Below are 26,570 nucleotides of genomic sequence, written 5' to 3' on the forward strand. Positions count from 1 at the left end.
TGGCGGAGGACCCCAACATCCACCATTTCACACGTGCCCCCTCCAGAGTTGAAACCTACGCCCTTGAGATACAAGATCTTGTGTTTTGGAGGCAGTGATGTAGAGTGAAAATGTTCTGTACTGCTATCAACCCATGAACAACAGCCCCAGTTGTGTCTTTACAACATTTTACGAGAGTTGTTGGCAACTACGCAGAATTTAATGCCAGAGAAGACGTACAGAAATCACAGGAAATCTAGATGGGGACACGCATTGTTTGAACACTTACATAATTTTAGGTGAGAGAATTACTTAAAGAAAAGAAAAAGAAAAAAGTATTGTTGTATGTATGTTGAATGTATTTTTAATTTCCACTAGCAACACCGTACTATGACTTCCCTATTTAGCATTTCCTGGTGGTGCATACATATTTGATATATTACATTATCATGTAGCTGTATGCAGACAGAAGTACGTTTTAAGTGCTTATTAGTGTGTGGTATAACTTCTATAAATTATTATTACACCTGAATATTGTCACTATTATCTGTTGGTCGACCAGTTTCCACTTCTGGGTGTCCACAGAAGGAGCTATATTTGTTGACCAAGGCATTAACACACACTTTTCCCACTGTTCCCTTTCATATATCCAGGATCTAACACTTTATTTCATAATACCGCACTCTGTATAGAAAAAGAATGATACATTGACCAAAAGAACTGCCACACAATAATAATGAAAAGGTAAATTATATAAAGCCCTCGGCCAGATTGTGTAGGGAATGTCAAATAAAAGCTCTCGTTTGACCCTGAATGCATCTATTTGTTCTGCTTTTGTAAACACTCTGCGTCACATGTTTGTCCATGTTGTTGCCATGCCAGGACTACCTGTTAGTACACCAGAGCATCTATGGAGGCCTTCCTTGTTCTCTTGTTACTTGTCACTTCCTGTTATGTGAATTAGAAATACAGTAGCCTCTGCTTTGTCCAAATCTGCTTGTAGCTTTTGTCATAATTATGTCAGAAAGGCACAAGTGACGCACTTTAAAGGCAGCGTGAACAAAGGAAAGGTCGCAGTCTGCTCGTCAGTCTTATATAATATGTGAAACTGGATATGCAGCTCGCGATGAAATAATATGTTGAGGTATAGTTGGACGTATAGCGCAACATAATTGTGTTTCATTGGTTGGACAGGCACCATAAACCACTCATTATTTGGTGTTTTTTTTTTATGACATTATTCTTAATGAATTCAGAGAAATAAAAAGACACATAAAAGAAAAACAATCTGTGTTGTAAATGTAACAAGTTTAATGATAAAATACTGTTTTTAAAACATTTGCATGAGAAGGGCACTTCTAAAATGTCAAATAAAAAAACCACCGTGGTAATAAACGCGTGTGAGTCAGTGGTGATATTTCGGTACACTGATAACATCATTTGAACTTTGATTAATGTCCGTGTTACAATCTCAGGTTGCAGCATGTAAGAGCAGCATTTTGCCTCCAAAACAACAAATTTACACAAAATGTTGAAGCATGTCTGTGTGGAAAAGTGTTACAAACTAATGAGGTACATTCGTTTTTACAGAATGTAATCTATAGTGTTTGGGAGTTGTTTGTCTCAATAGGCTGTAGTAATCAAAAGTAATGAACCTATTATGAGCAGGACCTCTGAGGGCCCGGCGTGGCATTAAGAGTGTGGCACATAAAAGGTTTATTAAAGGAAATTAAGGTCCATCACTGCCACACCTGCTCCCCTATTATAAATGTATGACAGGTCAGTGCCTTCAATCACAACAGCAAACGAGAGAGAGGAGTCATGTTTCCCATTACCAGGGAAAAGTAACAGCATATCCTATGACTCACAGATTTCACTGGCCTGTGACCACTATACGCCACCATCAGCCTGGAATAATTATGTTTAATAGGTTTTATTTGGGACCCACAAGCAACAGCCAGCGAGAGTGGATGGATTTTAGCAACTATTTTTGTCTAAACACACACAGCGAGGTGCTGTCCGTACTTTAATGTCATTATTTAGTGTCATTACATTTTTACTCACCTTTGAAACTTTCCCCCCCCCGAACATTATACTTTATGTGTTTGCATATCACTGATGTTTTAGGAGCTCTTTGTGATGTTGCACGCAAATTGATTTTAAGGCTCTCTGGCTGACAAAAAAAATCTCCAATGATCTACGAAGCCTTTTCCCATTTCTAATAAAAACGATAAATACATTTAAATCTGTGCGTTCAGCGGCTCATGTGTACATTGCGTGTTGTGTTTGCAGATGGATTCTGAAGGTGAGGAGCAAACCCTGAAAACATGTAACAGTAGCACAGGTGAGTGCAGCTCTCAGTTCTAGTTTGCTTTTAACTAAACACACATGCATGCACGCTCACACACACATACTCCACTTATCGCCATGGGTTAGGGGTATCAGTTCAACAATCCAACTTTATAACTGTCAATTTTATGTATTATCTTACCGGTCTGAAGAGCACTGCACTGCCATTTCATTATTCAGAGGGGAATAACTTCATTAAATTGTGAACACTGGCTCAAATTAGTTAAGGAGTGTGTATATATTGTGTGATTGAAAACCTCTAGACTGGATATGTCATTATGCAAGTGTTCAGGGCCTCTGAGGCCCGCCTGCTCACGCTGGAGCTATTACTACATCTGGGGAAATTCATGAAAAGTGTTATTATTGGTTGTGCTTCATGGGAGTAGGGGTAGAACTTGTGAATGAGATTCACGCCGGGCCCCTGGGAAAATTGATTTACCCTTTTAGATCATGTTGTCAACGTTGTCAAAGGATGAGCTACCGATGGTCTCCCGGAGAATGAGCAGACTGAATGAAAAGCTTTTCAGATCAATGACGAGACCACTTCTCCATCCTTGTGCTGATTATACCCCATGGCATTATAAAAGAGAATAAAATCTATGGCTAAAGGCTGCGTAACGCAGTATTAGCCCAGGTGGTATCATCCCTAAATCATTATCCACAAAACAAATATTTGCAGAACATTGTAAAATATTTCATTAGCAATAGCCCAAAAGTCGTGAGTCGGCTTGAACCTTTGATGGAGAATATGTCGACAGATGCTGTGCTACTGTAGTGGAAATGTAAACACCACGTTTTATCTGTTCTTTTTTGGCCTTTATTCCACAGGGCTGGCCGACTGCATCACCGAGACTCACAGGTGAAATTTTATGATGTGAATTTACTAATTTACTAAAAAAAAAAAAAAAAAAAAGGAAACATTTCAGATTATTGATGTTATTCATTAGAGGGGTTTTAACTCCATAAAAGAAAACCTCCAATTTTAATAGTTGGACCCTTGAAATGAGCCAACTGAGGCCTCTGTTGACCCTGCTGTGCCTTTTGTCCGTTCCCCTCTTCCCTCCAGCCCATATGGGTCCATGGCGAGGAAGAGGAGTGCTCAGGAAGGGGTGCAGGGCGCCCCCGTCAACAAGAGAAAGTCCCTGCTGATGAAGCCCCGCCACTACAGCCCCAGCGAGGCATGTGAAGAGGAGAGCGAGGACCTGGCACCGCCACAGGACAAAGAAGAGCTGAGGAACATTGACACTCCAGCAGGTAAACAGATGTCCTGTTGTTTTGTCTGTTTTGATGAACAATTGACGCTGAATTTTAAAATCCCATCTGTTGCATTCATATTTCCCTCCCTCTGCCATCAGCCAGCAGCCGCAGTCATTGTGCAGTGGAAGTGAAAGACTACACTGCTGGGTCCACATTAGTTGTGTCTCACGTCCACAAATTGAAGTTTTGACAGCTGATCTGCCATGATATTTTTGGCGTGGCTTTACCCTCTTTTGATGAGGCCAGATTTCAGACCCCTCATCTGTCCTTTTTCAATAGCCAGTCCAAAACCCATTGAATCCATAGAATGAAACACTGAATGGGGGAGTGCACCAGTTCACTTTGATTTAAATTAAACTTCCTCCATTCTTTTGAACTGAATTAATATTGAAGTCGCCTATTGTGAGAGACAAATGAGGCGTCAACACTGCCTGGCGTATGTTCTGATGTTTCACTGTTTTTATTTCCTACCAAACCATAAAAACATTTTCATCAACAACAGTTAAAAATTGTTTACTTTCACTTATGCCACTGTCCTTTTCAGGAGCGAAAATGTTTTCTTTTTTCCTAATGAATTGAATTTTGTGCATTTTGGCAACAATGCTCGTGGTGTACATGTGCATTCTCGCCCACTATAATCTGCACTGATTTGGTATATTTTTAACGATGTAACTAAGCAACAAACGTAATTGTCCCTTTCAAAAGCTTTTGTTAGGCCCTCTAACACAGTCTAATACATAATTAGGCATAATGTCTACAGCTCATTATAGTACACATGTGTGTAGTTAAATGGACCAGGAGAGTAGCTCACTGAATTGTGTGGATTCATTGGAAATGGAATTTATTTGTTTCCTGTGTTCATATTACATTACAATTATCTAAGTAATTCACTGTGCATCGTCAGTTTTTCCTTTTGTTGTTGTGTATTCCTTTTCTTTTTATCATCCAGTGTTGATTGACTGCCGTATATTTTCCTTAGTTGAACCTGATATTCAGTGGACGAGCTTTAAAACAAAACAAAATGCTGCCAGAATGAATAAAAAAAAAGTCTGAAGAGTGTCAAATGAACATGGATATTGATAAACAATTTCAGAACATATTTTGCTGTTATTGTCAGATTCGGGGGCTATTTTCTGTGGGAAAAAAAAACAAAAATTGGAAAAGTGGACTGGAGGCAGTAAGAATTTTTTGCTGTGGGAAGCTGGTCATATCTGCATTTTAACAAAAAGGGAGAAAAATAAGCCTCTCGTTTGGTCGAGCCACACTGCGTTCAACTCCAGCCAACTGCAGCCCTGCTGCAGAGTGCTGGTAATGGCTATTCTGGAGTACAAACTGTTCACCTGTTCCAACACACAAACCACCGGAGGGATCCAAGTTTTTTTCCTCCATCTCTTTCCTTTTTTCACTGCACTTCTGTGTCCCTGTGTTTGTATGTGTGTGTGAGTGTGTATACGTCTTTGTGCTTGTCTGACTGTATGCGGCTGTGTCAGGCCGTGGAGTCCATCTGGATGAAAAACAAAACCCTTGTTGCTCGCCTCATAAATGTAAATACGTGTAACTGGCTTTAATTTCTCATTCAACAGGGTTTGTCTTTAGACACCTCTTTTATATTTCACAGCAGGGAACTGATAGTGAAACACTGTAATGTTGCAAAAACGTGACTGCACTTGTACAAAATCACATATTCACAAAAAACAGTTTGTCTCTTTATTAGCGCCACATGTTTTATGTTAAAGCTCTTTTGGTGAGGATTAAGTTTTTGTGCCGCTCTCATTAATAGTAATGCCTGTATCTGTATCATCCTCAACACTGTGTGATCTGATTCTCACAATCCATCTCTATCTATTTGTCTTCTATCAAATATCTGATGTCTGGCCACTTAAGAGGATCTGGGCCCACAGTCCAGCCTACTCAAAGTAAAAACCCTCGTAGCCCAAAGAGCCTTAATCGAGCATAAGTTTGAATGGTTTTGGAGGATCAAGAGAGATTTTGTTGAATCAATCCAGATGATAGCTTTCCATTGTTAATCACTGACCATGACTTAATATAATCAGTGGTGTTAATAAAGTGTTGTTTCAGATGCACTTAGGATAACCCTCTTTGTCCGTTCCACTGATCAGACTCTCACTGCGTTTAAGGCTTCCCACAATCTTGTGGCTTTCTGTGCATGTGACCGGGATTCCTGGATTTATGCTAAAAGATAGACGCCAAAAGGTCACTGCAAATTAAATTATAGAGAGCACTTGGCAAAATAAGCGAGAGAAAAGGGATAGCATGAAATGAGTGAAATGCATGTTATTAATTGACAATAATGATGCTACATGTGTCGTGTACATGTGTGTATGATATTACATCTGTGAGGATTTTAAAAATCAAAAGCTGGGAATTAAAAGAGTCATCTTCCTAAATAAATCCATGACAGTATTAGAGAAGCTCTTCTGACTTTGATGAGACATTAAAATCAATAATTGAACAATCCTTTCCTGCAGCATCTTGCATTTTAAAAGTCTATTACGAGTTATATACTATATGTTTACACTAAGCAAGACTAGTTACTGTTTAAAAACACAGAGCTTATAATAGAAAGAAAACTGTTTGAAACATTGCAAAGCACTGTTTTATGCACACTGATCAAGTTAAATTAATTCTTAATACCTTGACATTTCTGATTTTTATTTAATCTCTAAGCTGTTTTTCAACCACTGTTTTTTCATAACCATTTTTTTAAAGAAACTGCAGGTGAACTAAAGATACAAGCTCTTATCAAATTTAATCCAAACACTTGTATTTTTCAGTAATTTTTTTGGTTCATGTTCACTGAACAAGCCATTCATTTCTGTGGGCACTGTTAGCTGTTGTGCTTTTATCACTTTTTTGTAACCAAAATTTGTCAGTTTTTTGACTGAGGTGTATGGTTGGCTTCTCCTAAACCATGTCCTGCCACACAGACAGCAGCAGCTAACAGAGATTTCTCTCTTTTATCTGCATGTTTGTGGTTTCCTCCATCTGTGTTTTCAGGAATCCTCTTCACTTTTCCTCGTTCACATCTCAATTATGTGTTTTTAAATCAGTTTTTTTTGTGTGTGTGTGTGTGTGCAGATGACAACATGCTGCTGCTTAGTTTGCACTTAAAAATACACATAATTAATTAATGATGTTCACTGTCCACCGCACAGTAAATCCCTCCGTAATCTTGTCCTAAATCTTTGTTGGGTTGTTGCTCCAATTGGAGACAGAGAGGAAGAAGAAAACAATTTTGTTTCTCATCTCCAGGTTTCATGTTCAACTAGCAGACAGCAGGGTCGTGTATATGTTGTCTAAAACATACTTGAGGAATTGCTTGGAAATCTTGCAACCTTATGATTATTATTTCTATTGCAGCATGTGTTCTTCTAAATCCTCTAAAAAACATGTTTTTCTCAAGATATTATTTGTAGAAAAGTAACACAAAATCCAAAACCTTTAAAAGGATTTGGAGAAGATTATCGAGGACATAACAATTCTTATCCCGCATGTGACCGAGGGGTCACAAAAGAACATGTTTGGTCTGTTAAGTCTTGAAAACACATAAAATAATAAGTGTTTTCTTGTTGTTTTAGATGGAAACTTAAGTGCAATCAATGGAGTTGCCTACAAAAATGGCTGCCACGATGCGGCAGCAAAGTCCAATGATTCTCTCGGATGGTCAGAAGTGACATCCGATGGCTCTCCGCAGTGTGAGCCGGACACATCTGAACCTCTCATGGATGAAGATGAAGAGGAGCTCCTTAACAATGAAAGAGAAGACCAAAGTCAAGACAGGATTAGTGGTACGTCATCGCCACAGAGTCCATATGAAGACATGAGGGAGGCCGAGTGGGAGCCTCTGTCTCTGTCCGCCAAGGTGAACGGCTCCAACTGCAGCCCCTCCGGAGCCTCCGAAGACCTTTCAGGCAGGAACGGCATTGTGAAAGAAGAGCCTCAGTCAGAGTTAGGTGGTCCGATGGGTAGGGCGAGTATTTTTCAAGCTGAGGCTCTGAGATACAGGCCGCTCCCCACGGAGGAGGACAGTGAAGGGGAAGCAGAGGTGGAGAGGCCACCTCAGCTGGACGGCTGGGCTCTGGGCCTCCACGAAAGAGGCCTGGACATGGGCCGAGGGAGGGTGAACTTCAGCCTGTTGGAGCAGGCCATAGCTCTGCAGACAGAGCAAAGACAGGTCCTGCACCATGCCTACAGGGAGATGGACCGGTTCCTCATGGAGCAGATGACCAACGACAGAAGGCACCATAGGATGATGGAGATGGACAGCAGACTAAACTATCACGGAGGAAAAGGTAACAAAATGGAGGGAAAAGACCTGTGATGTAAAATTATTTAAAGACTAGAGGAAGTGAAAACATCAATAAATATTGTCCAATCTAGTCTTACTCCCAACTTGTCAAATACTGATGCTGGTCAGTGACCCTCAGCGTCAGATACCAATGCACAGAGGCAACCTTTTAGCACCTGTATGAGACGCATGGGGCAGCAGCATTTTTTAACGCTCTCAGCAACTGCCATAGTACAAAAAGCGAGACAGTCGGCATAGGATGGAAGGAAGGGGAGGTGGACTCCGGACCAAAAGCCAATTGACTTATTTTAAGTACAGCTTGTGTACTAGTATATACTTATTGTCAAACCATGCTGTTTTTTTCCTAAACCTAACTACGTGCTTTTAATGCTTAACCCAAGGAAGTAAATGTAAAACCACAGTTATGTACCTACGTTCTAAATTTATTTTGAAAAGACACTGTATGCATTTAATAAGTAAAAACTGCATTTCCTGTGAAAATGGGAGTTTATTTTGAAAAGACACAATGCATGTATGGAGCGTAAATTGACATGCCAACCCTGAACGACCAACACCAACACTGGAGGTGTGTCTAGAGTGTCATAGTTTGACTTTTAGGGCCACTGATCAAGTGCCCTCATTTGACGAGAATGTGTTGTATCGTCATCTTTAAGATGCGCTTTTATGCGGGAACATCTTTGGCACGTCTGTGTCACTATTTCCGTCCAAGCACACCTCCGTCTTAAACCCTTAAACAATGCTTGCGGCATATCGCCAGGCAGACAATGGCAAGCAGCCAAGAAAAAGACAATGAGGATACTTACTGATGTTGTCTCATATCAATCGCAGGTTCCTGAACTGCATCAAAATCATATCGTCGCACACTTTATGATATCACTAAATATCACATTGCTGTCCAAAGCATCACCATAATATCGTATCGTGATGAAACTTGTGATGTACACCCCCAGTAAAGACAAGCAGTCTTAAGAATCAAAAGTGATCTTTTTTGGGAACGATCACTTTTCACGTATGTACCTTCATCCAGCGCAAATCAGATAGACCACTTGTGATTTGGATGATTGGGCGCTTTGAAAAACATTAAAAGGAATAGAAGAAGCATACGCACGGGAGGGGGGGAAATCAGAGGGAGGAAATCCTCTTAAGTATTAAAAACATTTTGGCAACAAGTGAAGTAATAAATAAACAGACTAAAATAAAGAAGAACAAAATTTTCTGATGGAATTGCTACTACTCAGAATATTGGATTTTGATAGGAATCAACTGGATATTTAACCATGACCATAAGTCTTAAATCCTCCTAAAGTACCTCTCATGTTTCCCTCTGATTCTTCAAATGACTGCAGCTAAATGTGTAATCCTAGATGTAATCTTTCGATGGATGGGCATTAAGAAGTGAATGTTGAACTGCAGCCTTAACTAAAATGACAGATTAAAAGATGCATTTTGTGAGAAAAAAAAAAAAGTATTTAGCTTTGCATGATATTTCAATCTGTTGACCTATGTACAATATATTCTCACGAAAGTGCGAATATTATGTGTGTTTCACTTCTCCATTTCTTGACAGAGCACAAAGACAGAAAGGCTTCAGTACGTTAGGGGAGTGCTTGTATTATTTTTATTTATTGTGATATCTTGTTTTACTGTGTCCGCAGATTCTCCACGCACAGATAAAAAGGACATAAAGTGTCCAACTCCTGGCTGCGATGGCACTGGTCATGTGACCGGCCTGTACCCACATCACAGGAGTTTGTCTGGGTGTCCTCATAAAGTCCGAGTTCCTCCAGAGAGTAAGTCACACAGGCAGTTCTGTGTATACATGCTGTATAATGGATGATTTATACTTATAAAAACTGCCATTTGTAGGATTTATAATCAGTCGGCGTAATTGAAATCCTCTTAAACCCAAAGACAAGAAAGACCTGCTTATACATTTAGTTCAATTCAAAGATGTGCATGAAACTTTTCAAATAAATTTAAAGGATTTTTTCTCTCTCTCTTTCTCTTAATGTGCTGTAATGTGTGAATATTGAATTCTTTTTCCCCCCCTCACATTGGCGATTGTTAAGTCATTTCAATATAACTCAACAAACATTCGACATTAAACAGTAATGTTACAAAAGGAACAGAAAAAGTAATTAACTTTTTCAAAAAAGCGCGTGCTCTTAGACTGGAGGCAGTATTTGCAAATCAAAGGGCTAGCTAACGCAGCATTCAAAAATAAATAGACAACTCCAACAAACTAATTGGAGAATATGTACAGAAAAGAAGTTTCTAAGGATACAGAGCGGACCTTTAACGACGCGTTTGTTTTGAAGAATATAATCAGCTGTCTTGTTACGCTCCTCTTTGCACTAAGCTATTTACATTTCAGGCACATTACAGCATTCCTCACAATGAGAGAGCCTTTTGCTTCTTTTTCTCCAGCGTCTGTCTCTGTAGGATCTTTGCTCTATAGGCACTAATGTACCAACCAGTTACATAAATCCCCATTTAATGTATTTTTTTATTTCCAGAAGGCTCAGTAGATATATATATGTATTTAGCATCTTATAATCTTTCAGCTTGATTATGTCTTAAATTATTTTGGACTCTGTCTGAGCTTATCTCCTCTCTGTGTCCTCATCCCCTCAGTCCTGGCCATGCATGAGAACGTCCTCAAGTGCCCTACACCCGGGTGCACAGGAAGAGGCCATGTCAACAGCAACCGTAGCACCCACCGGAGGTACGACCACAGCAAAAAGCCATTAGAAATCTGCACCCTGTTCATAGATGGGTTACAGTATTAGACTAATGTATTTGTTTTCCTCCCCTTCCAGCCTCTCAGGCTGCCCCATCGCTGCTGCAGTGAAAGTCTCCAAACCTCAGGACGAGAGCCTGAAATGCAGACAAACACCTGACCGCTCACCGAGGTACAGCACACTGCCAGATAACGCTGTGGATTTTCACTGCTATCAATGTGGTCACATGTGCAGGACAATAATTACAACAAGCACCCAGAAATCATAATCAGCTCTGGAGTGGACTGAAGTTGTAAAAGCATAACTGAGGTTATGCAAAAAAGTGATAAACACTATTATTGTTGAGGGGGGTGTGGGATATTTTTATTCACTGATCCCAGCAGAACGCACAGTCTATTTCGAGCTTTCCAAGCAGACATAAGCAATGGTTGCTGGTCCTGTGAGTTCCTCTCTATTAGAGATGATAAAAGAGCAGAACTCTTTGTTCCCTGTGGATATATCATGGGCAGGATGCCCACTCCTACTATATTAATTAGTCTGGCAACCTGGCTGTGGATCTACAACACACATCAGATCCCAGACTCTATGTGTACAAAAGCACTGGCATCCCTGAATGGTTCAAAACAACGTCTATACTTAACCGCTTAATATGAGCTTGTTGGGCACTTGTTATTTCACGAGGTTTGCACAATAAAATGAAGCCTTTTTTCCCAATTTGTTCTCCTTGCAGAGCCATCGGCTTGATAAAGAAGTTTGAGATGAACCAGCTGAACTACAGGCTCTCTCATCCAGTAGCAGCCTTGCAAACGAGCCTCACAAAAGACATGGACAAGTACAGCAGAATTCGCTTTGATTACGCCAGCTTTGATGCACAGGTCTTCGGCAAACAGCCTCTGATGGGGACCAACCAGGACCAGGAAATGTCACATTTCCCTGATTGTAAGTTTCGTTCATTTTACAAATACGTTTTTTGTGTGTTAACACGGTATTAAAGGTGAATACATTTTTTTTTGTGTCACGTTTTAGGTGTAGAGCCTTTGTTTTGGCCACAAATAAATATTATTCCACAAATCTACATGCAAACATTTTAACATTTTTAGGACTGAATGAATCTTTTTGTGTCAGTGCCTGTTATTAAACCGACAAATATCAACCTCCACCTTGCTTTCTATGTTCTATCAAGTTTGGATAGTAACACCTGGTGTCTCAGTAACTATATTATCCGCTAATTATTTGTCTTTTAGCACCTCAGCAGTATCCTGGCTTCCTTGGTGCTCCAGGTGGCCGCTTGCCCACCTCTGGTCAACACAGCCCGCCGAGTCAATTCAGAAAAGAAGACGGTCTCCAAGCGGCAGCAGCGACAGCCGCCATCCTTAACCTCTCCACTCGCTACCGGAAGAACATGGAGGCTGTCGCCGGCCGGCCCTTGGCAACCTCCACAAAGGTAATCAAATTAGACCACTTGGAAAGGTATTTAATGTGGTCATTTTAAAGGAACTCTGATTTGTGTATAAAAAGGGAAGACATCAAAAGACAGAATTTGGCAAAGGGAGCTTGGCGCTCTGGTGGCAGAAAAACAAGGAGGTTTCCTCTCCATAAAGCTTTAATGTACACAAATGAAAATTTGTGTAATCACATCAAAAGAAGAAATACAATCAGCCTTCTTTCCCAATTACAACTACTCGTCTATTTTTTTAATAAAACATGTGGTACTGTATTTTGTTTCGACATCAGCTGGCATGTAAAAACCCTGAACTGTTGTCTGAAACTGCATCTTGCCCGCTGCAGATGGCAGAGGATATTTTGCTTAGTTATATGATCCAGGATAGGCTGTGTGTCTACACCAGACAGCATTTAAAAGCATTTCAATGGATTAAGCCAATCAGCTAAAGGAGTTAACATCTGAAAAGTTTAATTCACACAAAATCCAAACTCTTCTTGGAAATGTGCGCAGATCCAAAATCTCTTCTGCTGTCGTTTTATCTCCAACGTGCCATTGTGTTCGGCTTTTTCCAAACTTCATGATTAATATTGATCACATTCTGTGGGTTACATACGTGCACACTGTACTGTAGATGATTCAAGGTTTCCACACCTACACAGCACAGATCCTTGTCTCCCAGCTTGTTGAGCTGAGAATGTGGCCCCGTACCAGGTACCAGCCCACTGAATGAATAAAACAGTGTTAGCAAGTTAATCATCTGTTCTCATTTACAGCTTAGTTGTCTTGGAGAGACGTACAAAATAAAGAACAGCTTTCAAGTCTGAAAAAAAGGGGCCATATTTAGAGTGTTATATGTCGTCGGATGCTTTAACTTATCTGCATATGTATATTATGTGTCGAGATATCGCACACAAAAAGCACCACATAGCTTGCCTTTGAAGTGTGAATACAAGCCGATTCTACTTATTTAAAAATGTGAGACACTTAAATGACATCATTGGGAAAAAGCAGAAAAATAAATAAATAAATCCTGACTTTTACTTTTTAGTTGCAGCTAAAAACAACATTAAAATCTGAATAAAATCATGAAAGTCTTGCTCATGCTTTACACTGGTGTTATTTTGAATAGGTGCACATGTCGACGAATGCCTGGATAATTTAAGTGGACAGCCACATCCAATGCTCATGTAAATTATCCCCTTTAATTAATTTTAAAAGCTCCCTTTTGTTTTAAAAAAAAATAATGATGTATAGGGTTTAATGAAACATATGCGTTGAATAATTGGTTTCGTTTATGGAAAAAGGATTTCAGCATTTAATGAGGTAAAACTTTTAATACCATAAAACAGCCATAAGTCATCATGCTATTGCGTTTCAGCACAAAAACGACAAACACATCTGTCAGCGGGGAAACTTATGCCACATTAAGCTTTTTAATTTTTGCTATAATAATGATGACCTAAAACCAGCAACCCCCCCCCCCCCCCCCCCCNCCCCCCCCTCCCCCCCCAGCTGCCATCATGGTTGTGTGTCCTAGAAAACAGATGACACAGCTGTCACTGAAAAACCACACACCAGTGATTATTTTTTTGTGTTCAGCAGAATTAACGCTGGCTTAGTTTGGTACTTTGTCTGGTGTGAGATAACCACTGTATGTATTATTTAAATATGTTTGTTTGCTCTGCGTTTCAAGTCATTTTTTTCATGTTTACAGAGAAATGTTGTTGGGTTCAAGTTTACCATATCGCTGCTGTCATATTAATAAGACATCGTACTGTTTTATTTACACTGTAATTAGAAAATAAGGTCTATTTATATCCCCTGATTCATTTATTTTCATATGTTAGCATGCCCTGCACTGATACGTGAGGCATACTTTGTTTATTGTACCCATCGACGACATGCTGTAACGTCTGAATCCATTAAATGTTGCCTCTAGGACATGCTCATAGAGGTGGATGAAAATGGCACCTTGGACTTGAGTATGAAGAAGTGCAAGGAAAATGTAAAAGCCCCGACAAAGACACCTTTGGACGACCCGCTGTCCCCTTCTGAGTCCAGCGCGGCCAAAGGCGGGAGCGTGCTCATCAGCCCCGCCTTCTACCAGCCGCTGTGTGAGAGAGACAGCTGGGAGAGCCCCGTCCCTGTCAACTTCAGCAAAGCACACGCTTTACAGGACGCAGAGGTAAAAAAACAAACAAAAAAAACACACAACAACTGACACTTTGGTTGTAATCTAAAAATGTAAGATATGCATTAAGTGCAGATAAAGCAAAGAGACTGAGCAGCACAGTAACAGACTGACAGTTAAAAACTAAAGATGGAGATTATTATAGTTTCCCTGGTAAGCTGGAGTTTATAAACACTGAGCCTACAACTGATTTCTCATTTTCTATTTATTCAGTTGAGCTGTGCAAATACATCTTCTCCAAGTATCCTCTAAAACAAACGTTCATTCACTCATTGATTCATTATCCGTAACCGCTTATCCTATTCAGGGTCGCGGGGTGGCTGGAGCCTATCCCAGCTGACAATGGGCGAGAGGCGGGGCACACCCTGTACAGGTCGCCAGACTATCACAGGGCTGACACAAAGAGACAGACAGCCATTCACGCTCACATTCACACCTACGTGCAATTTAGAGTCACCAATTAACCTAACCTGCATGTCTCTGGACTGTGGGAGGAAGCCGAGGGACCCGAAGAAAACCCACGCTGACACGGGGGAGAACATGCGCACTCGACACAGAAGGGCCCTGGCCAGAAACTACTTATTAAAATAACTATTTTAGAGCTCTCTCTCTCTATTGTCCCTATCATTGTTACCACATTAGGATTTTATTTGACTTTATAAGCACAACAACTCAAAGGAGCAACATAGCACAAAACACTTGAAAGCATTATTAAAAGCACTGAATTCAAAAGTGGCCCTATATGAATATAACAACCACAATACATGGAAACATACACATCGACGGAAACAAACAAGTTACAAATAAACCTGCTACTCCGCCCTGCATCTCCACGTCCATTCCTCCCTCAAAAGCAAACCGACAAACTCACAAAGCCGCCTTAACTTTTGTTTTTAAAATGGCCTTTGTTTAATATGAAGATTACATACCTGTTTTACTGTGCATTACTGTTGACAAGGACAAAGGTTTTATGTCAGTACTGGGGGGACATATATGAAACGGGAGATCTGGGGATCCTCTGCCAGTAAATTTTGAGAATCAGACATTTAATTTTCCTGTATTTTGGTGAATTTTCCACACCGTTTCTGCATCAATTTATGGTGTAAATGTCTTTAATTTGGTCAAAATAGATAAATAAATAAATGGTCTTTCAAGTTTTCAGGGAGGGGACAAATAAACATGTTTCTAAATATTGAGAGGGCCATGTCCCTTGCGTCCCCCCCACACCACCACCAAAGAAAATCTACAGCTTTGACTTACTTTTACCATTTCATTTCCAAACATGAATGTCTTCATGCTGTTTCAAAGCTTAAATACTTAGTTCTCTATTTATTTCTTTACTTTATTGCCCAAAAAGTTGTCAACTTTTGTCCAGAAACAGTCCAAGTGGTCAAATTCAGTCCCAGAATTACTTCAAGTAAAAAAATGTAGTCTAAAAAAATGGCTAGTGTAAAATATTAAATCACCTTATGTTGCCAAAATCCCCTAATTTTAAATTTTGTGACATTTTTCAAGTAGGGCTGGACGATATGGAGATATCATGATCATTTTTGACGAAATACCTTGATGCCAATATTGTGACGATACTGTAGGGTTATTGGTGCTTTCACAAAATATCTGCATAATAAGAACACAACCATTATTTTGTAGATATAATAACCAGTCTCATAAGTTCAGAAAATGACATCACCTTACTGTAACGCAGCCTTTAACACCAGAAGACAAATGAATGATGCACGATATCCAAATCTACGACTATATCCAGGCTCAATATCAATATATTGTGCAACTAAATTTCCAAGGCACAGCAGCTTCTCCAGTCAGATCTTTAAATCTATAAAACATATTAATATCACACTGAGTTCTGGTCTCTATGTGTCATTCAAGTACCTGGATGGATCTTTCCTTTATTACACATGTGGCATTCATTTGTAGTTGAGGGGTAACCACATTTGACCTGCTTTTAGAAACCATACACAACATCTGGTGACTGCACAATCTTGTCTGTATAAAAAAAAAGGAGATCCATACGTCATGGCTTTACCTCATAAATACTATGTGGATTAAGTATGACTTTAAATGGATGTATGGTTTACTACAGTATAAGTATCCTTAAGCATAATCGCACTTTAACCCCTCAGGGCTTGTGTTTTAAGAGTATTATATAGTGCTTTTCATTAATTATTCACTTTCAGGTCATAGCAGCTCAGGTCAGGTTTGATGTTTCGGACAGTAAAGGCCACGTTTTCACTTTTTTTTGTCTTCGCCAGGAGGATTACGATCACGCCTCCTTGGAGGACCAACACTACCAAGGAGACGGCAGCATGATGAGCCCCAAAGCCAAGCTGCTATTACGAGACGCAAAGAAAGAGCTTCTGAGGTGCGTTATGTTAAAGAATGAGGCGACTGTGTGTGATGTGAGCATCGCTGTTAGCTGGCAGATGGTCAGTATTAACGACAAAGCATACCTTTGTTTGAACAGGACGGTTTGATGTAAGTGAGTCAAAACTAGGGATGGGACGATATACGGTTTTATCGCGTATCGCAATAAAAAACACAGAAAGCTGATTGTGTATCAAAAAAATCATTTTGTGATTATTTGACTGACATTGTGACTGCAGTATGAGTCAAAGGTTTAATGCAATGGAAAATTTGCATTTCATTTTCACTAAAAAAAAAAAAAAAGGTGATGTGATTTTTGCTGGGGTCTGAACCAAGCATTTTGTGGGCCGGAGCATCTCTGTAGCACCACAATGCTTCATTTTACCTTTATATAAAAAACTGTAGCGATTATTGCGATTTCGATAATGTCTCGATTTATTGTGCAGCCCTTTTGAGATAATTGTAAATATCAGGTCCAGCAGCCCTCACATAAACTGCTGGGTAACAAACATTTAAAAAGAGACTCTACAAAAACAGGCTGCATATGCACTAAGCTCAAAAAACACAATCAAGATGCTATGTTGTTATATTTCATATCAAATAATATGATCCGATTTTAAATAGTAAGATTGTTTTCTGCTATAAAAAAATGTCCTGTGTGTGATGCAATAAAAATATGTTTTTCTTAATAAAATGTAAGGTAAAGTGACTCCAGTATGTTTTAGTGCCATTTTTAGTGTAAAGCATATTTCGATGATTATCGCGATAATACTGTGAATCGCGATTCTCTAGACCTGAATAATCGTGACATTAAATTTTCATATCGTCCCATGCCTAGTCAAAACGCACTGAAACTCCCTGTGTTACACATCATTGTAACTGGTATGTCTGCAGGTTCATGTGGAGCAGAAATGTATCTATTTGAAAGTGAGTTTCCTCCCTGTACATCCCGTACAAGCTTTGACTCTTGTAGTTAGCGTGCATGCTCTGCTGGGTCTCCTCTTGAGAATCACGCCGCGACAAAAAGTAGGATCCTCTATAGTTCCGCAGCACAGCAACCCCCCTCTCCTCAGTGACATTCAGAGACATTATTAAAAACTGAATGTTGAGCAGTATATTAATAATAATTCTTCTACTAAACTTCCCGCTGTACTAACTCCATTTTTTCTAGTTAATGCCCGTGAAAAGGTGCAAAAGAAAGATTCAGTTCAAGTTGTGGGAACCAGAGTAATCTGTGTATTAAAAGCTTTGTGTTCTCCTGCAGCTGTCCGACCCCAGGCTGTGACGGCAGTGGCCATGTGACGGGGAATTATGCATCACATCGGAGGTACTGTAAATAATTACGCTCTCATTAACACCGGCTAACAGATATAAAGACAAGAGAAACAGTGCTGATTGTTTAATCGTGTTGAAACAGTTGAATCGTAGTAGAGTTTGATTTTAAATGTCATTTTTTTTAAAACACGGTGACACGTATAAAGCTTTCTCACGAAGAGGAGGTGGAATTGTGTTTTCAAATGATTTTGTATAAATATGCTTTGAGACATTGTATTAAGATTATTTAATTCAGCTGTGATCAAAGAGTGCATTAAAGTGACTGTTAGCTCTTTATCCTCTCCAGTGTGTCTGGATGTCCCCTGGCTGACAAGACACTCAAATCACTGATGGCAGCCAACTCTCAGGAACTAAAGTATGTGTTTTCAGAACTGTTATTGTTACTAAAGGATTTTGCACATTAAACTAGGCAGCTTGTTTTTCTGCCTCAGTTTAGGTCAATGCTTCTCCTTTTCTTTCCCTTCTACTACACATTATGCATGATTTCTATGTACTCCACATGAAGTTGTTTGGTATTTGTACTACCTTTCTGCATATTAGCATGAATGCAGCGCTCTGCTCGCAGTCTTTGCTGTAAAAAGCACCTGGTATCTGTGTCTCTCAACCTGCAGGTGCCCAACACCTGGTTGTGATGGATCTGGACATGTGACTGGGAACTATGCTTCGCACAGAAGGTAGCAGAGAAAAATCATCGCAACTGAGCATGAAATACATTTGTCAGATGCATGACATTCAAACAGATGGTGAAAGTCTCACTTTATGCTGCAAACATGCTGCACTTTTTGAATTCTTGTTTTTATTGATTTATTTGGCTGCCAACTTCTCCAGTGATTAAACATTTATTTATGTAGATTTATAGATTTGCTTGTGCAAATTCAAACTCAGCAGACCCTCCTAGCTGCCTGTAACAATTGAGCTTTTATTTTTACTCTTAAATAGATTTCCTCCATGTTAACCCATACTGTCGCCAATCATTTTTAGCTTGTCAGGATGTCCACGTGCCAGAAAGGGAGGTTTGAAGCTCACACCAAACAAGGATGACAAAGATGAGCAAGAGCTTAAGTAAGAGATTTTTTTTTTCTCATCCCATGCTGTCATGTTTTTTTTTGTTTCAAAAATAAAACAAGAAAACATTGTGATAATGCGTCATGCTTTTGTGCCCGGGGCATTATACCTGGAGGCCATTAAGTTAAACAAAGAAAATAATACTTCTCTTGTCGTAACATTAGTGAATTATTTTCTGAGGATTAGCAGCGTGTTTTTGTGGGATTTTTTTTTTTATCTTTTCCTATTTTCTGAATGGGATATCTGGCTTATTATTCTTCACTGAGTGCTTTCTTTATAATTATAGTATATTAAGAAAATGTCCGCTCTGATGGCATTGCACTCATTTGCAGCTTAATCATTGTCTGTGAAAGTGTTATTGGAAAAAAGAATAATGTAATTGATTTGCAGTTTAAATCCAAAGTCAGATATATGAGCCCTTGTTTACTTATACATCTGGACACAGATTTTTTCTTTTTAATTACTAATGCAAGGGCATGAGCTTAGGAATTAGACTGGAATAGATCTCATACACATTAAGAGAGAAAGGGAGAGAAAGGGGGAGGGTAGCAAATGTCCCTAGATTATTGTAAATAGTGGGCCATATGGCATGCCTCCATTGTCCTGGTGCCTTGCATCAAGCTACCTACCTGTAGTAGATGTAAGTAATGGGGCTGGTGTTGTTTTGTCCTCTAAGTGCTGCTGCTGCTGCTGTCGAGTAACAAAATGCTGAAACAGGCTTTTTGCAGCAGCACTCTACAGCATGTGTGCCATTTGTATCATCTCAGGTGACCTTTCACCTTTATCAATAAGGGAAGGGGTGAGCCACCTCCAAATTACATTCTTTCGCATGAGGGGATACATGACAATTATCTGTAATTCATGTCACTCCATTACTGACCTGCAGAAAACAGGCCCTGAAAATGCAACTCTTAATGATATTCAGCGTGACTTGTGCTTATGTTTTCAAGCACAAACATCAGCAACCTCCAAACGTATGCGGCGAACACACAGAGCGCTCGCTCAAACTCAAGTTTCACTGGATTAGTAACTTGTAGTTAATGCGATTATTTTTAGTTTTGGCGACTTCAATTTTAATCAGCATTTGGCTGGATTAATCAACTTAATGGTTAACAAATCTTCCGGTCTAGTTATTGAAAGAGAGTTTTTTTTGTTTGTTTTTTTTTTAATGATGTTGTTATTTTATGTCTTTCTCTGTGGCACAGAACTGTTATTAAACGCAAGTTAGTTCCATTTTTCCTTGTGTGAGTCAGCTGTGTTTACAACATGTACGACTCTGTGTGTGTTTCTCTGGTAGGTGTCCAGTAATGGGATGTGACGGACAGGGCCATATATCGGGAAAATACACATCCCATCGCAGCGCAGGCAGTTGTCCGCTCGCTGCCAAAAGACAGAAGGAGTCGTCCATCAATGGGCTGCCCTTTGCCTGGAAGACCAATAAACAGGAACTGCCCCATTGTCCCTTGCCTGGCTGCAATGGCCTTGGACATGCCAATAATGTGTTTGCCACTCACAGAAGGTGAGGTCGCCTGTCCTCCATTTTATCTCTAAACAATACTGCTGGTCGACATGTTGCATTCTTTACTCTTGTCCACAATCTCTACTGATGCTAAAGTTCTGTCCCAAAAATTGTCATTCACGACCTGCTGGACTAGCTTGTCGGGTTGCCCACTGAACGCACAGAGCATCAAGAAAAAGCACTCGGAAGACGAGATGATGACCATCAAACTGAAAGCCAGCAGTGGTAAGCTACTCTGACATGCTGTGTGGTATGAAATCAGCATTTTGCAGTCATATGCATCTTGGCATGGACAGCATCAGTATTTTCAGCTTGAACATGATAAATTAGATTATATGCTTCAACTCAGGTGTTGAAAACAAAGAAGATATTCAACATTTGGATCATGAAATTAAGGAACTGAATGAATCCAACATGAAAATAGAAGCAGATATGATGCAACTTCAAACCCAGGTAAATATCTACTCCGACAAGTTTATCTTTTAGAGGACAAAAAGGTCTGAGATCTCTGCTCGCTCAATTTGACGAAATTCCTTTCCTTGTACACGAAAGCAGATCTCGTCTATGGAATGTAACCTGAGGACAATTGAAGAGGAGAACAAGATGATTGAACAGCACAACGACAGCCTTCTGAAGGAGCTCGCTCGCCTTAGCCAAGCTCTCATTAACAGTCTAACAGACATTCAGCTGCCTCAAATGGTACAGTAAGCCTTGACCACAGACTGCACTACAACTCATTATATCTAACCTGTCCTGGAAGAAATCTCATTTTCTATGAATTGTCATTTTCTGCTGTGCTGTTTTCACTAATAGTCAAACATGTTTTTGTTGCAGGGACCCATCAGTGAGCATAATTTTGAAGCCTATGTGAACACATTAACTGATATGTACAACAACTCGGAGCATGAATACTCTCCAGAGTGCAAGGCCCTCTTGGATAATATCAAACAGGCTATTAAGGGCATCCATGTTTAAGCTGTAGAGCTACCAAGAGGTTTCTTTGACTTGGGATAATGGCACTAGATAGCTCTATTTTACTGAAGAGTGCTGGCTTGGCTGCATGTATAAGACAAGGCTTTTGGAAATGTGTTTGGCATTTCCCGGTAAATACACTGCACTGAGAAAATTACCAGCCAGATTTGTAATGCTTTTACTGTTTCTGCATTCACTTGATATGTTTATCCTGGTGAGATTTTTACCCCTCTTGCACTTAATTATTTTGTATGGTTTGCTTGATTTTAATCTGTATGTGTTCATGTCATTCTTATATTATCGCTATTTATTATTCTATTTGTTCATCAGTGTATTTATTTCCTCGATTTTTATTTATTTCTTGAATTGTAAATGCTTAATATTTGAGAAAATCTGTTTGACTTTCTGCACATTGTAAATTTACATAGAAGCACATTCCAGTTTCATGGCATACTTTCGCCATCTAGTGTTGAAAAACTTATATTATTATTATTATTATTATTATTATTATGATTATTAAACCATGAGTTGGATCTCTCTTCAAAGTAAAAACCTACCAAAACGACTAAGCATCGATATTTTTAAGCATTGCTTTTGCTTTCTTTATTGGAAACTGAATGTATGGCAAGACAAAGTGAACACTGAGATCAAAAAAAAAAAAAGATGCAATGCACCTGTACTGTACCTTTTCCTTCTTAACCAATAACAGCTGAATGCAACCGGGAGGTGACACTGAGCAAAAAAAATGCAACATCATTCAGTGAACTGAATGTCAGATTCTGCTTTGCATAGCGTGCCACAAGAAGAGTGCAACACAAATCAAAAATCCACTTTGTCAAGATGTCTTTTTTTTAAATATAGATATTAAACTGCCTTCTGTGCACACACTCTGGAGTGTGCATATAGTATGTGCCTAAATGTATATGAATCCATAAAAGTATACGAGTACTATGTTTTGTGGTAGGACAGTATTATGTGGATGGTGTCTAATTTATTATACAGTACAATTATTTTCATAGGAGGTTCCTGATGACTGTTTAAATACCGTTGTCTCAGTAGCTGTGATCTCAGAGTCAGGTTTTGAAATATCACGACTGAGATTGAAAAGTCTGGTGATTATTTTAACTTTTGCTAGCATGGAGAGGAGGAAAAAGGAAGGAGGGAATTAAAAAAAAAACAACACACAACAGCATCTATTCCTGTTTTATCTTAAACTGCTTACAAGCCTTAACATTTCAACCAGTCTTACAGTTTGAATATTCTTGTAACGCTTGGGGCAGATTTGAATAGTAGCTATTTCAAAACCGAGCTGACTACCACGACAACTCGCATTTCGGTTTCAATCATTAAATGCAACAGAAAAAAAAAGAAGACAAAAAAAAGAAAAGAAAACATAGACAAATGGTAGTTGTTGGCTAATCAGTTGTTTGTTTGCATCAATTGCACTTTTGTATTATTAATTATTTTGTATTTTTAGTTCACCACACTGCCCTTGACTTCAACGAAAAGCGGGGAATGGGATGCAGCAGTCGCATCACCGTGCTACACAGCACATGTCTCAATTTTAAGTTAAGCCCACAAGAAAAATAATTCATTTGAGCAATACATTTTTCATTTCTGCAAAAATAAAGTCAAAGACATGTAGCCTAGGACATTTCCAAGAAGAAAAAATATAAAAGCAAAAGAGCCAAATTAAAGAAAAATGAGACCCTATTTTATCCAAATACTCAATATGTTTTAAAGAATTTTAATCTTTCAGAAAATTTGAATCAAATTCTTTAAACCTAACAATCCTTTATTTATAATTTCTTATATTTAATTCCTATACCACACATTGTTTGCTCAGGAAGTTTTGTGAATAATATTTATTTTTTCCCTGTTAGTATTTGATGTTTTGTAATGTGAAATGCTTTTTTGTGGAACGATATTAGTATGATATGAAATTGTATTGTATTTTCTTTTCTTTTACATTAAAATGTAATGCTTTTTTTCAGTTGGAGTAGTTTGTAAATTGAAACTTCCTATTACTTTTACTATTTCATAATAAACAGATATGCGCTGTGTTGTACAGTTTGTGTATGGTAGAAATAAACTTTTCAAATGGTGGTGTGGTTTCTCAAAGCTTCTCAAGTCCATCGTCAGTCAGACGTAGGTAGACCCAGTTACCTCTGAGGTACCGGGGAGGCATCATGTTTCCTTAGGCATTAGCATCACCTTGTGGTGGATATGAGGTATTACATCTACAGTAACAGGGAGTGGCCAGTAGAGTCAACATACTGAGAGCTGCTGGGGTTAGAAATTAATATACAGGTTTAATATGACGACCATGTAATCGTCCAGTCTAATGTCACCTACCTTCATTTTATCTCTCTACACTGATAAAAGCAGAAAATTACCAAAAAAATACTTAAAATAAATCAGTTTACTTTACAATCATCCTCACTGCTTTCAGTTTAAGGCTGCAACTAGGGAGAATTTTCATTATCAATTTTTTTTTCGACTAATCATTTGTACTATGATGTGAAGAACTGTTAAAAATGTAGCTCACAATTTCAAAGCCTGAAGATATTTAGTTTACCATAACATAAGACATATAAAGACAGCAAATCCTCACAGTGCATTACTAATGTCAGGTCATTTTCTCTAAACATTCAATCAAAATTTCTGTCCATAGACTAATCAATTAACTGACTTATTCCACTTTAAATAGAATAAAATGGACTAAACTTTGTCATCCAGCCGAGGCAGGAAAATATAAACATAAAACACATCCATAAGACAAAACCATCACATTAACAGAACAAATATATATATTCATACTATGGTGTACAGCCTAGAGTTTCATAGTTACATTTAGTTTGTGCACTACAGTTATTTCTAACTCAGATAATTTTATTAAAGGGGAAACTAGTTTGGTTTCCCATGTAGGGATGCAGCAGTACACCGTGAAACCATACAATGTAGTATGAAAATTGACGGTAATCTTACCATGTATGTTAACTTATCTCTGGTACTTTAAAAAATTGCAAGCCGGACAGACACCTAACATTTGTACGCACATCTCCTTTACTACTACTACTACTACTACTACTACTACTACTACTACTACTAATAATAATAATTGTGTGATACTGCATGAAACTGTGATATTACCGTGGAAACGCTTAGGTACAGTCAAAAGTATAAAAAGAGAAACAAGTCAGACAACATAAAACAGACTGCCACAACAGCATCAACACTAACACACAAACTAATAAATATTCAAAAGGATTTTAGTCCAGTTCAGGAGCCTGGGCACTACATGTAATCAATAAATCAATGCATAAATAAAAGACTGACGAAATTTGGTGCACTTGAAAATGGGATCAATAGAAGTGGAAATAAACATAAAATAACGCCTTAAAATGAACTTCATAAATGTGCGTAAGTACTGTCAAACAACCGTATCTCAGGAAACAAGAAAGTATCACATGTCCTTTGCTAATGTGGGCACAAGATATCTTCAGCACACTCAAAACACTTTCAAGAATACTGGTGGACAACTTTCAAACTGAAGTGCAGTTTTAACTCCAAACACTTTTTAAAAAAAATAAATTTAGGAGTCCAGGGGTGGAGCCAGTCGTTGCAAACTTTCAGGGCTCAGCCCAAACTTAGTGGGGCGGGGGTCATTAAAAATCAGATAACATGTTATATGGATCGTCTGCCTACAGATAGTTTATAGAGTCTTTGTCGCATTTCACGCATTTATTAGCTGAAACTCAAGTGTTTTACTTTATTGTGTAGATGTTAATCTGTATGTGACAACAGTGGTGTAGTGGTAGTTGATGAGGTGGATGTACTACTAGGTAGGTTACCGATGAGGAAGTGGAAATACTCTCCTATATTACAATGGCTGTTTTGCTGATAGGTGGGTATACTGTCACTGGATAGAAAAAGAAGTGGGTATACCCTGTATACCTGAGTATACCCTCCACTGCACCACTGTGTTACAATTCACAACATATTCTCAGAATAATTGAGGAAGTAGTTCAAGTTCAGATAAATTATACAGAGAACATGTAGGTAAGGTCCTGAATCGTCACATACACTCAAAAGACAATCTCTTAAACATCAAAAGTACAAAGTGAAACAGTTAAATTGTTGAACCTCAGCTAATGTCATTAATACTCCGTGAACTATCTGTAGGTGGACTGTCCAAATAAAGTGTTAACAAAAATCTTCCTGTGGAGCCTACATCCTGTTTCTTTATTTTATTTAATTGTTCTCCAGCTGTCTTCATCAATCTGAAACCAACACAACAAAAAATTGACGATGACTCATTTTCACTCCTGCCACTTAAAAAGAGCCAAAAACGCTCTGATGTTACTACTTTTAAGTCACATGACATACGTAGAGTAGGAATCTGGCGTGAACAGCATGACTGATCTTGAAATCTATTTCTGTTATACTATGCTGCAGTAGAGTTCACAGAATGATCGAACAATCTGCTTCATTTAAATCCATCCCAACATAATCTGGGCTGCTCTAATTGCACATCAAGGATCCCCTGCAATGACAGTTAAATGTATTCTTCAATATTCTGGATTGAATATTAAGGCAACAGATGAGCATTTACTCAATTATATTACATTTCTTTATGGAATCACAGAGAAGGATAAACAACACTCATAAGCCACTTTATTAGGTACACCTGTTCAACGGCTTGTTAGTGCATATAGCTAATCAGCCAATCAGGTGGCAGCAACTCAGTGCATTTAGACATGGTGAAGACGACCTGGTGAAGTTCAAACTGAGCATCTGAATGAGGAAGAAAGGTGATTTAAGTGACTTTGAACGTGGCATGGTTGTTGGTGCCAGACGGGCTGCTCTGAGTATTTACTGGGATTTTCACACACAACCATCTCTAGGGTTTACAGAGGATGGTCCCAAAAAGAGAAAATATCCAGTGAGCCAAAATGCCTTGTTGATGCCAGAGGTCAGAGGAGAATGGCCAGACTGGTTCAAGA

At 38.9% G+C, this 26,570-nt stretch overlaps 1 protein-coding gene across 4 annotated transcripts in view; it reads left to right on the forward strand.

Annotated features, from left to right (window-relative positions):
- st18 (ST18 C2H2C-type zinc finger transcription factor) overlaps positions 1-23,670 on the forward strand; it is a 35,112-nt gene extending 11,442 nt beyond the window's left edge. For 3 of the 4 annotated variants that reach the window (XM_050033300.1, XM_050033301.1, XM_050033299.1), the window contains 20 exons: positions 2,272-2,323; positions 3,157-3,187; positions 3,395-3,582; positions 7,185-7,898; positions 9,571-9,705; positions 10,550-10,640; positions 10,735-10,827; positions 11,387-11,595; positions 11,901-12,100; positions 14,040-14,285; positions 16,562-16,671; positions 17,938-18,000; positions 18,295-18,363; positions 18,620-18,682; positions 18,990-19,070; positions 20,371-20,592; positions 20,729-20,817; positions 20,942-21,045; positions 21,145-21,291; positions 21,427-23,670. In XM_050033300.1, coding sequence (XP_049889257.1) covers positions 2,272-2,323; positions 3,157-3,187; positions 3,395-3,582; positions 7,185-7,898; positions 9,571-9,705; positions 10,550-10,640; positions 10,735-10,827; positions 11,387-11,595; positions 11,901-12,100; positions 14,040-14,285; positions 16,562-16,671; positions 17,938-18,000; positions 18,295-18,363; positions 18,620-18,682; positions 18,990-19,070; positions 20,371-20,592; positions 20,729-20,817; positions 20,942-21,045; positions 21,145-21,291; positions 21,427-21,567 — 3,048 coding nt within the window. In that variant the 3' untranslated portion in view covers positions 21,568-23,670. The remainder of the gene's footprint in view (positions 1-2,271; positions 2,324-3,156; positions 3,188-3,394; positions 3,583-7,184; positions 7,899-9,570; positions 9,706-10,549; positions 10,641-10,734; positions 10,828-11,386; positions 11,596-11,900; positions 12,101-14,039; positions 14,286-16,561; positions 16,672-17,937; positions 18,001-18,294; positions 18,364-18,619; positions 18,683-18,989; positions 19,071-20,370; positions 20,593-20,728; positions 20,818-20,941; positions 21,046-21,144; positions 21,292-21,426) is intronic. The other variant, XM_050033302.1, reaches the window with a different exon arrangement.
- The last annotated feature ends 2,900 nt before the right edge of the window (positions 23,671-26,570 follow it).

The sequence above is a fragment of the Epinephelus moara genome, chromosome 21 (assembly GCF_006386435.1).
Source record: "Epinephelus moara isolate mb chromosome 21, YSFRI_EMoa_1.0, whole genome shotgun sequence".
Taxonomy (NCBI): domain Eukaryota; kingdom Metazoa; phylum Chordata; class Actinopteri; order Perciformes; family Serranidae; genus Epinephelus; species Epinephelus moara.